The following is a 12,246-nucleotide window of genomic DNA, read 5'->3' on the forward strand; positions in this document are numbered from 1 at the left end:
GGGAGGGAAGTGCCCTGTATTAAAGTGGTTAATGTCTCTTGGCACATGATATGGACTTTAGCATTGACCTCTGATGACACAAGCTCTTTGTACTACTCACTGACAGGCTATTCTTCTGCTATATGATACTGATGAGTTTTACCATCCCTCCAGTGACCTAATAATGCTGCCATGTGAATGAATTAGAGAAAAATGAAGTCATCTTTCCCGTGTGAAGGGATGGACGTATCCGAGAAGACAATGTTAAACACACCATTATTTTTTTTTTTTTGTTCATCTTAAGCTGCAGCAAATTCTCTTTACTTTTATCTGATGAATGCTTAGCTATGAAAAGGCAGGGCTGCAGGATTGCTTGAAATCTGGGATAGAATATAATAAATAAATGGCCAGTGCTTCTGCAAATGCTTTAGAAGTGCATGTGACTGTACCCCAGTACGATGCTTCTCATATGGAGAGCAGCAATGCAGGAATATTGGCAGCCAGTCTGAACCCAGTGTAGGTAGTGTCATATTTTACACATTGCCAAAGGTTAATTTCTTTATCAAACGAGACACACACACACACAAAATAACTTTGCCCTTACAGTTCTTGTGTGTTTTGTATTGGCCGTTTGCATTGATGACATTTATCATAGAGCTATGCTTTTTGTACTTTAGTGCTTTCTATTCATCAGGGCTGTACAGGCAGAATAACTGTTTAGTACTTCATTGCAAAATATGTATTTATTTTAGATTTAACCATTTGTTACGTTTTGAAAAATTGTATATCTGGATTTGGGCTGGTATCAATTCAATTTTTATTAACTTTTACTGTATCTTGTATATGCGTGTTTTCTTCTTTTTCAGTTTGAGCGACAGCTTTTTTATGGTGAAGGGTGCTGCCCTCTTCCTACAGCAAGGAAACAGCTACCAAGGACAAAGGAGTCTTCTACACTTGCACAAGAATGCTGGTATGGGGTGGCCGTAAGGTCAGAGACTATTTGAGGGATAGAAGATCGTTATTGGCTTTGCGGTTAATTGTGTTACTTTGATTCCTTGGGGCAGATCACATGTATGCCTTTCAATCTGACAAATGTAGCCCTTTTTCAAGGTCTTCCAACTGACCTGAAGGGAAATGATGTAACCATTGCCTGAACTGTAATGAAAAATGCTGGTTCAAAGCTGAATATTTGTTATTTTCTTGCACTAAAGCCCCTTAGGTCCTATAACTTGTCTGTGCCTCTCTAGTAAATCCCAAGGTATCTCTCCCACACTTAGTGTGGATTATTGTAGATTGTATAGTGTATAGATTTAGTTTATATTTTGTTTGAAAATGTTACTAGCATTATTTGTGCTTGGTGTGTCGTTTTTATTTATTTATATTTTAACGGCTTATTCATACTAGATTAATTGCACCAGTGTTGTGCCATATGAAGGCAGAGGTACCAAAGCGCTGTAAACCATGCATCACACTGAAAAAGCCTTTGTTATTGTATTATTAGAACTTTAGTGAAATGTCTCAAAATCCCATTTTATTTCATTGTATTCAGTGCAGTGCAATGGTGTATTTTGGTTTTGTGCTGCCCTAGGCAAGACTAAAATTGCCCCCCCCCCCCTTCCGACTCCTATGTAAATTTGCCCGACTCCTTCCTTTTTTAAGGGATGTGACTCCGTCCAAAATTGCAGGACTCCAAGTCCCAGCATGAACCCCTGAGATCTCACGAGAGGGGGGGGGGGTGAGAGAGGGTTGGAGAGAGAGAGAGAGGGGGGGTGAGAGAGAGAGAGGGGGGTGGGTGAGGTAGGGAGTGAGCGAGAGGGGGGAGAGAGAAAGAGAGGGGGTGAGGGGGGAGAGAGAAAGAGAGGGGGTGAGAGAGGGGGGTGTGAGAGAGGTGAGAGAAAGGAGGTGGGAGAGGTGGCTCTAGCAACCAGTGGCCAAAAGAGTCTCAGGTGGAGGGGGGCGGCTTTTTTCCTGCCCCCCTACAAAGTGCCGCCCTAGACCTGGGCCTTGTTGGCCTAGGCCAAAATACAGCACTGGTGCAGTGCATTGCATCAGATTGCATTGCACCATGCTGAGCTGAAAAAAATACTGCATTTTGTAGCCTTCCTTTTTATTATATTTTTTGCATTCATACATGTTAATTGCCTTGATGGGAAACGAGGCTTTTGCCTTGCCTATATGTTGGGATTGTGTACAGGTGGTTTTGGATGTTCATAGAAATGCTTCCTTAATCCACACAAACAAGGTGGATGGAGAATTTGCTCCCCTCCGCCAGGACTCTGTACTTCTGTAGCTGTCAGAGTACACTGGTCAGCAGCTGCACCTGTTGATCAAGTAATGCTTTCCAACTTGTCCATTCAACAGAAGGTGATCTAATGATGGCCTTCTGTTAAGCAGGGAGAGCCACACACTGACTGAAATTCTGTTGGTCCCTGCTGTATTTAGATCCATCTACCACTAGCTTTAGGCAGGGCTGCCCCACGCAGTCCAATGCATCTGCTGTGAACAGAGCATCATGCCTTTTTTTTTATTTGTTTTTTTCCTGGTAATCCCTGACACTGAGGCAAAAAAAATGTATGGCTATAAATGCACTTGAAATAATCCTAACAGTGCACATGAGGATGCACCTAGAAAACTACAGCCGATTTCTGACTTCTTAACATTACCCGCTTGCAATTTTAGCAAGTTGGCTCGATCCTTGTTCACACAGATGCCAGAGGGGTGTTGAAAACAGGCAGTTAATCTGTGTTTTTACAACCCCCCTCCCCCCCTCCTTACCCGCAACTGCTCCTAGGCAAATTAAGGCCTTGTTCACCCACCCAGGCAGATAGCTCTGACAGTGGATCACTTTTCAGAGCTGGTTGACAGGTGGCCTGGAGGGGATATGCTTCCTCCTGGATGCCTATGTTCATGCAGAAACCACACACACAAGATGCGGTAGCCACAAGGTCCTATTCATTGAAAGGGGAGTGATTGGTATTGGTACTGCCTGCCAAATGACATGCTGTATACATTTTTGCCATGGTGCAACGGTGACAATGTTAACATTACTGGCCGACATGGCTGTCAACTTGCTGGGGGGGCAGTCAAAGCGCAGATCAATGAACTGTTTTAATATCCTCTCTGCCACGAGAATGAAGTTGTAACATTGCCAACGGAAATGACTTTACGTATTGTAGTCAGAACAGCTTTTATACAGCTTTTGGCAGGTGGTACTGAACTCGCCCCATTCAGGTGAACATGATTGTGTTGCAACTGTGTCTAATGCATGCAACGTAGAGGAAGTCATCGTCCACCGATGGACGTAGCTGCTGGTTTAAATCCTAGGTGGATGGGTAATAAGCCCCTCCCACTAGCAGTGACCAGGTAGAGCCAAAGGCTTTGACACGCCCAGGGGGGCAGGGTCCCTGGGATATTACCCCTGGCCTCACCGTTGCATCTTCAGTTTTAGCTGCCTGGTCTTAGGAGTGGCCAAACAGCTCCCTGCTGGGACCTTTTTTGTCCTAGCTCTGGTTTAAACGTCTTAAAGGGAACCTTTTTTATTTTTTGTTGCTGCTGACTCCAGTTCCTGTGGAATGCTGGCTGGGTTTCGGACTGGCTATATGAGAGCCTTACGGTCTCCCAGTTTGTGCCAGCGAGCGCTTGCAGACCGTAGCTCCGCCCTGGGTCTCCATAGCGACTATAGTCCCACGGACGTGGACTGGCCTGCGAGTGAAACACCCCGCCGGAACGCGCACACCTGGCATACCAGCGTCGCAGCATGCCCCTTGGCGGACAGCGCCCTCACTACGGTGCAGAGGCAGTCTATCTGGATGGACACCCACCCTCAGCAGCGTGGTCTGGTAAGCGCGGGCTGGGGCGGACGTGGGCTCCTCCACAGGGGAGTAGGACCCTCGGGTACGCATACCTCCTACTATCCTCCTCCACTGAGGGGTCACCTGGGACCTTCCCCCCCCTCCTACCCTGACCTCTCCCTACCCTGGGCTCCAGACCCCCCCCCGGGACACTTTTAGGGGGCGTCCCCTATGTAAGTCGCCTCCGGTGCTATACTTGGTAGTGGACGGTGGGGGGGAGGCCTCAGAGGGGGGTACATGGTTGCGCCTCATACCGCTACCTTGGGAGGGGGGGTCTCCTCCGCCAGGATGACCCCCGCCAGGGCCCCTGGGCCTGCTACTAGGGTAGGCCTCACTAGGCCCAGGGTCATGTGCTCATCGGCGCGAAGCCGCCATTTTGGCGTGGCATGCAGCCTTAACAGGCCTCAGCAGCCTGCCTGGGTATCCCTATCGCTGTAATGCCTTTGGCCATTTTGCTGGAGCCGGAGACAAAACAGCACAGGAGCTTCTGGCTCTTGTGAGCGGGGGCGTTTCCTTCTACCTTCTCTTATCCATGCTGCTAATGGACCTTGCTGTGTTCTCCATGTGGTAACTACTCTAGAGGAGTTTAATTACCCTGGCATTCACCTTTTCATCTTCAGAGGTTTTTCAGGCCTTTAGGGGGCTTAGGATTATCCCCCGGAGTAGCGCTGCGTGCATCGCGATTGCCTCTTAAAGGCGCAGTGCACACCGGTAGCAGCGGACTTGCTGGGACCTTTGGTGCCTTTGTAACCTCACTTAGCCTCAGGGGCATTAATATTTAGCGATTGGGCGCGGATTGCTCCTTCTTAGGCCATTGCTTCCGTTTTCAGGAGAAGCTTCTGTTTAACCCCTTGCGGTGCAGATTCCAGTGTTTCCCCGTTTCCCTGTCTGCTCTTTACATTCTTACTGTGCAATCCTACTGTTTGACCATATGTCTAACATGGATTCCCCAAGTTTGTCTGCCCCCAATGTATCATTGGGGCCCGCTTCTGATGCTCATGATGTTACTTTGTCTGTGATGCAAGAAATGCCCAGAAAAATGGACAAAGTTATTGCGGCAGCATTTACTAAGAAACACCCTCGGCCCTTGCCTGTCTCATTTCAGACCTCAGATTCTGAGGCCGATATGGTCGCCAGCAACGCAGACCCCCTTTTGGAGGGTGCGTCCCCGCATTCAGACTTTTCTGATGCGGAAGAGGATGTTTTCACACCTGCCTGCTTTGATATCCTCAGTGAGGGACACTCTAAAAATCACGGATGCGATTTCTAAATCGCAAGGAGCCTTGGTATTCTTTGGATCCCTCAGGGGAAGAAATTGGCCAAGATTTTCCCTTGTCCTGAAGTCTTGGTGGAGGAACAATGGCGGCGACCTAATCGCACGCTTGCAATTCCCAAGCGTTTGGCTAGACGCTACCCGTTTGAGGAAGAGATCTTACGCAAATGAACGGTCCCCCCCTCAGGTGGACCCCCGGTTTTACCGGTGGCAGAATCCTCATCTCTCCCTGATCCGGTTGACAGACGTATTGAGGTCTTATCCTGACACCTGTATACGGTAGTGGGATCTATTCTCAGGCCTGCCCTGACTACCATTCTAGTCTCCCAGACTATGTTTGCATGGGTAGAGGCTCTGAGAGAGGCACTGACGGTAACCCCGTTACCGTCATCTGCCCTGGAACTTGCTGACCAATTATCGCAGACTCTTCAATTTGTATGCGATGCTAACCTGGATGTTCTCCCGCTCGCGGCCAGAGCGTCAGTGGTAAATGTGCTCATCAGACGTGCGATCTGGCTAAAGTCCTGGTAGGCCGACCAGGCTTCTAATTAGCTTTTGGCGGATCTTCCCTTTCAGGGTGATCGCCTTTTTGGTTCCTCCTTGGATGACTTGATCAAGACGGTCACTGGGGGAAAGATGTGTTCACTTCAAATAAACTCCAAAAAAAAGGGGGATGACACCAATGAAATCAAATAAGTGCTCCACAATATCAATCCAATCAAATCAACTGGATCTTACTGTGTGTAGTGACCTTGTGCAAAAAGTGCTTGTGTGCAAATAAACAAATTTCCAAAATAAGTGATAAATTTATTCCAATGCTACTTTTACAGTGCAGAAGCTGATAGATTATATATAATTACTGTAAATAAAATAGTGTCCAAAAAGGGAATTCCAGTGATATTATGGTGAAAGGTGAAAAGGCAATTCCCAATTGTGAATAAAAAGGTTGCAACTACCCGTGTGGCCACTAGGTGTCGCACCGATTATACAACCTGTTAGCGTAGTAGGCTATGTGCATATCCCAGGGGTTCCTCTCCTCGCCAAGCAGGCACAGGCTGGCTGGTTTCACAGAGAAAAAAGAGAGGGGAGCCCCATGATGCAGTATATATTGGCGAGCGATATAGGTAAAAGTAGTAACTCACGGTGAGGCTGTCTTTGACCAGTGTAGGTCGTCCGCCGGGAAGCTTCCGCGTTCCACGGCTCGATAATCCAAAACCGGTAGTGTCGTTATGACGCAATGGACTCCGTCCTACGCGTTTCAGAGGACGTCTGCTGGAGCGGCGTCACCATTGCGTCATAACGTCACTTCCGGTTTTGGATTATTGAGCCGTGGAACGCGGAAGCTTCCCGGCGGACGACCTTCACTGATCAGACAGCCTCACCGTGAGTTACTACTTTTACCTATATCGCTTGCCAATATATACTGCATCATGGGGCTCCCCTCTTTTTTTCTTTGTGAAACCAGCCAGCCTGTGCCTGCTTGGCCGAGGAGAGGAACCCCTGGGATATGCACATAGCCTACTACGCTAACAGGTTGTATAATCGGTGCGGCACCTAGTGGCCACACGGGTGGTTGCAACCTTTTCATTCACAATTGGGAATTGCCTTTTCACCTTTCACCATAATATCACTGGAATTCCCTTTTTGGACACTATTTTATTTACAGTAATTATATATAATCCGCTTCTGCACTGTAAATATAGCATTGGAATAAATGTATCACTTATTTTGGAAATTTGTTTATTTGCACACAAGCACTTTTTGCACGAGGTCACTACACACAGTAAGATCCAGTTGATTCGATTGGATTGATATTGTGGAGCACTTATTTGATTTCATTGGTGTCCTCTCCCTTTTTTTTTTTTTTGGAATTTATTAGAAGTTAACACATCATTCACTCCGACACTTTATCACTTATAGGTAGAGCCGCATCAACTTCTCTGCACTTTTATTTTGATTTTAACCCCTCGGGGTTTGGTTGTTGGCTGCTTACACCTATTATTTATTCACTATCACTATACACTCCATAGCACTGGTCAATTCTGTTTCTCTCATATTTTGTGCAACCACCTTGGTGGGACCACCCAGACCTAGCTGCATAATGGAGATTTTCAAATACATGACCTCGAGAACGGTAAACGTGGAAGAAATATTTGACCAAGACACCATTATACACAGACAGGACATGGAAGGTTGTTTCAAGCAATTGAAACACAATATGGAGAAACAATTACGGGTCTGGTGGGACATAGCAACCCTAGAAAAATACACTAGGGAGAGTATAGCACCCAGAAGACTGCGATGGGACATATCCCCCAATGATCATATTGCAGACCCAGTACTTTTGGACAATTGGTACACATTTTTTAACAAATGTGAAAAAGAACTATTACTAATGATTATCAAAAGGAGACAATTTAAATTAAAAAAGATCGAGAGTACTATCATACAACTGAAAGAACAGTTAGCCCCGTATGTGGATAGAACTGAATATAAGGAGCAAGATGTCCCCCGATCGGCAACAATAATGAGCACCAAGATGGCGGCGGGTAGCCGTTTTGGTTGCCATGACACGGGCTGGCTATTTAATCACCGGGAGTGCGCTATGGTGACGCCGCTCCAGCAGACGTCCTCTGACGAAACGCGTAGGGCGGAGTCCATTGCGTCATAACGTCACTTCCGGTTTTGGATTATCTAGCCGTGGAACGCGGAATCTTCGCCGGCGGACGACCTACACTAATCAAAGACAGCCTCACCGTGAGTTACTACTTTTACCTATATCGCTCACCAATATATACTGCATCATGGGGCTCCCCTCTTTTTTTTTCTCTGTGAAACCAGCCAGCCTGTGCCTGCTTGGCCGAGGAGAGGAACCCCTGGGATATGCACATAGCCTACTACGCTAACAGGTTGTATAATCAACATTAATGATTGCTCATGTTGTATATGTCCCCACGGTGCAATATCCCAAAAAGTGCAAAACCAAAAAGGAGATTCCCCTGGGGGTGGGACTTTTTAGGCACCAAGAAAAAAAACAACCTAAATAAAAAAAGTCAGTTCTTTATTTAGTCATACAACAAAGGATAAAAACATAAGGCAAGCCAGTAGAATACTTCACAGCTAACAGTCGAACTAGAGACCACACGACCCCTGGGTTAGAACCCGACGTGTTTCGGAGTCTCTTGGAACTCCTTCCTCAGGGGTACCCTTGGAGGGTGGTCTGTGGGTGATCAATACAAAATAAATTAATTTCAACATTTAACATATACGTTTATTCATTACATTAAAGAAAATGTTTAACAGCAACTTACATAGTCCACTGTGGTGATAAGTATGAGTAGCCTGCCTAGGCAATTAAAAACAAATGGTCCGCATATTGATGTTGTCCATCGGGTGCCGTTTTCAGAAATGTAAAGGTCTGAGCCAGAATCCTAGATGTTCAGAATTTGTGTGCTGACCAGTCTCAGTTGGAGGCTGGGTGGGAGCAGCTGGAACCCCATATGCTCTCAATATGACATATAAAAAATCAACATCAAAATAGGGATGTATGATACAAAATGAAAATAAACAAAATATATATAAATATATAGTGCCAAATGATATAACAATGGCCATAAAAAAGTCCCAATTAATTATAATAGAGGCTGGAGGGTTCCATTAGGCGTCATATACATAGCTGGTATTCAAAGAGCTGATAGAAATAAATCAGCAGTATTTAAATGAAGTAGTTGAAAAGGATTTCTTTCTTACCTTGAAAACGGCAAAAAATCATTCACAGAGGGGAGAGCGCCTCACAAGACCTGTGTGTCCGGCAAAAGAGCAAGCAGCTCTGATGCCAGGCACACAGGGCTTAAATAGCGTAGTACTCAGCTGAAAGACATTTCAGCTGAATTACAGGCATCCAGCTGGTAGCCGTCGAGGTACCCTGGAACGTAGGAGCCGGACACGCCCCCAGCCGGACATCCGGCGGAAGCGTGAGCGGCCGGTGCGTTCCACCGACACGGAAACCCTACTCGTCTGCGTGGACTGCAAACAAGTGTGTTGGGCGTGCACCGCCGACCTCTGAGGGAGGTAGGGATGGAGTGATGGACGCCTATATGTGCGGGCGCCACTAGGTCGCGTCCGCTTTACCGTGCCGGGCTGCTCCTACACGCACATCTAGAGACCATGATTGTCTCGAGCATTTGAACTCTGAATACTATTAGGAAGAATCTAATCATTTGGTGTTAGACTACACCAGAAAAATTAACATCTTTGAAGCAAAGCCAGACAGTTCATATTTTACATATATATGAACTGCCTTGAAGTTTCTAAAACTTCTGATTAAATAGAGGTTTTACTAGTGTGTAAATTAGTAGGAACGGACTTGGCTCCTGATTGGACAGCTCGAAAATATGCTAAAACATTTGTGTACAACAGTGCTGAGGTGTGGGAGCAGAGTATTTACATAACACATATATGCAAAACAACCTATTGTATAAGGAAGATTACAAAATCACATTATAAGATAATAGCAAAAAGTTAGTAAGAAATAAAAAGAAAACAACAAGGAAAGGGGGAGAAAAAAGGGAAAAAGGAGGGGAAGGGGGGGGGGAGGGGAGGGAAAAAGGGGGGAGAAAGAAAAGGAGAAGGGAGACAAAATAATTATGATAGTAGTGATCACTAGTATATCAACAGAAAGAGAGTGACATCGATCGTTGGCCTGTCAGTAAAGCACCCTCAAACAGGTCACCACAGTGCAAGAGTCTCTCTGTGTTCAAATCAGGGGCATGGTTTATCTTTCCATGCCTCCAGACGTGAAACCCTCGAGGAACGGTCTGAATGAAATTAAATCATTCAGTCCTGGTGGCTCAGTAGCCTTTAATCGGTAGATCCAACGTAACTCCATTTGGAGGAGGGTCTTGTTCCAGTCCCCTCCTCTGGGGTTTGGATGGATTCTGTCCAGTATCAAAAATTTGATTTTGGGAAATTTATCGGGATGGACCAAGGCGGCATGGCGTCCCAGTGGGAGCTCTGGATTACGTGTTTGTATGCTTTTAATATGTCTGCAGGCACGTTTTGTAAACTCGAGTTTGGTTTTCCCAACATAAAAACAACCGCACCCACAGAGGAGCAGATATACCACCCCGTGGGTGCGGCAGTTGGCAAAATGTTGCGGCCTAAAGATCTGGCCATTAGGTAGTATTGGGTCCTTACTCGTGTGCATGTATCTGCAGTATCTGCATGTACCGCACATAAAAGTTCCTTTGACCTTACAGTGGTCTTTCCCTTTTTGAGCCACGAATTCACTTTGTACAAGTTGGTCCCTTAAGGCGGGGACCTTCTTGTAAGTGAATTGAGGATATGCTGTAACATGTTTGCCCAAAATGGGGTCAAGAGAGAGCATGTGCCAATATCTCGTGACGATCTTTCTAATTTCGGGATGTTGTTCCGAATATTTTGTTATGATTCTAAGAGTGTTTTCAGCAGGTTTAAAGGTTTTGGGTGCCAGCAATAGTGCTCTATCACTGATCAAAGCTTTTTTATATGCTTTTTTTAGGGTAGATTTTGTATACCCTCTCTTGAGTAGTCTCTGTTGTAGATCGTCAGCAGCCTTTTGGAACTGCACCAAATCGGTGCAGTTCCTCCTGGCCCTGAGATATTGGCTGTATGGGATTGACCGAACCAAATTTTGAGGATGAAAACTTGAGGCATGGAGTATGGTGTTTCCAGCAGTGGGCTTCCGAAAAAGCCCACTGTGGAGAACACCATCATCGCCTTTGTGGATTTCCACATCAAGAAAGGTTACTTGTTGTAAGTCACAATTCATCGTAAACTTTAGACCAAAATCGTTTTTGTTCATCCTGTCCATCCATTTGTCCAGAAGGTCCTGTGGTCCATGCCAAAGCATGAAAATATCATCGCTGTATCGGACCCACATAATAATGTGGTCCGTATACATCGAGGTCTCATCGCCGTCAAGAAGGGCGTGCTCCCACTCCCCCAGGTACAGATTGGCGTAGAATGGGGCACAACAGGTGCCCATCGCTACGCCCTGCACCTGGAGGTAGTGGGAGCCGTTGAAGGTGAAAACGTTGTGGAACAAAATGAACTGGAGGATGGACAGGATGAACTCCCCATATGCATCAAAGGTGGATCCCCGCGTTAGTACGCGTCTAACTGCCGCCAGCCTTCGATCGTGCGGGATAGAACTGTATAACGCCTCAACGTCTATTGTGACTAATAGGCAGTTTGCTGGAACAGTTACATCTTGAATTTTTTGCAGGAAATGTATTGTATCCCGCACGAAGGAGGGTAAGGCAGTTACAAAAGGTTTTAAAAAGGTATCCACCAATTTACTTGCATTGTCTGTTATTGAACCTATCCCCGAGATAATTGGACGCCCTGGTGGATTCGTGGCGTCTTTATGTATCTTGGGGAGGGCGTAGAAAGTAGGGGTGACAGGGAAGGCCGTGCGGACATATTCCCAGGTGTGTTTGGGGATCACTGTATTGAAATATGCTGAGTCGACCAGGCTATAGAACTCCAGCTGATATTTAGCGACAATATCAGCCGGAATCCTCCTGTACCAATTAAAATTTCTAAGGATCCTCAAACACATTGCAACATAGTCATCATTGTTCATGATGACGACGTTGCCGCCTTTGTCGGCTTGTTTAATCGTAATGGATGGATTTTGCTTAAGTTTTTTAATCGCAAGCCTTTGCTTAAATGTAATATTTGTATTAGTTGGTTTTTTAATATGCAATTTTTCAATTTCTTTAGTTACTAGTTTGACAAAGGTGGCAACGTGAGGGTTGAGGGTTTGGGGAAACTTATCCGACTTTTTCTTCAAAAATAAGCCCTGATTAGTGGGCTCAGGTTTTTGTGTATCCACACTCGCCAATAAGGAGGGCAAGTCTACTCGGTCAATGAGATCCTCATTTTCCTCGAGTAGTGAGATTAAAGTATCCAGGATTGGATCTTTCTTGGATTTTGAGGTCTCAGAGGTTTTATCATTGTCATAGAGGATTTTGAAATTCAACTTTCGAGCGAAAAGATGCAAATCTTTTATAAAATCAAAACGATCTAGTTTCATACTAGGGCAGAAGCTTAAACCTTTAGAGAGAACTTCCGCTTCCTCAGGAGATAACTTGTAATCTG

At 45.7% G+C, this 12,246-nt stretch overlaps 1 protein-coding gene across 2 annotated transcripts in view; it reads left to right on the forward strand.

Annotated features, from left to right (window-relative positions):
• The window catches only part of SSH1 (slingshot protein phosphatase 1), a 188,242-nt gene that overhangs the window by 37,073 nt on the left and 138,923 nt on the right, over nucleotides 1-12,246 (forward strand). The window contains exon 3 of one of the 2 annotated variants that reach the window (XM_082273831.1): nucleotides 846-949. The exons of the other annotated variant lie outside the window; for it this stretch is intronic. Within the exon in view, the coding sequence (XP_082129957.1) occupies nucleotides 846-949 (104 nt within the window). The remainder of the gene's footprint in view (nucleotides 1-845; nucleotides 950-12,246) is intronic. 2 annotated transcript variants of the gene reach the window in all.

The sequence above is a fragment of the Pelophylax lessonae genome (genome assembly GCF_965119305.1).
Source record: "Pelophylax lessonae genome assembly, chromosome: 1".
Lineage (NCBI taxonomy): Eukaryota > Metazoa > Chordata > Amphibia > Anura > Ranidae > Pelophylax > Pelophylax lessonae.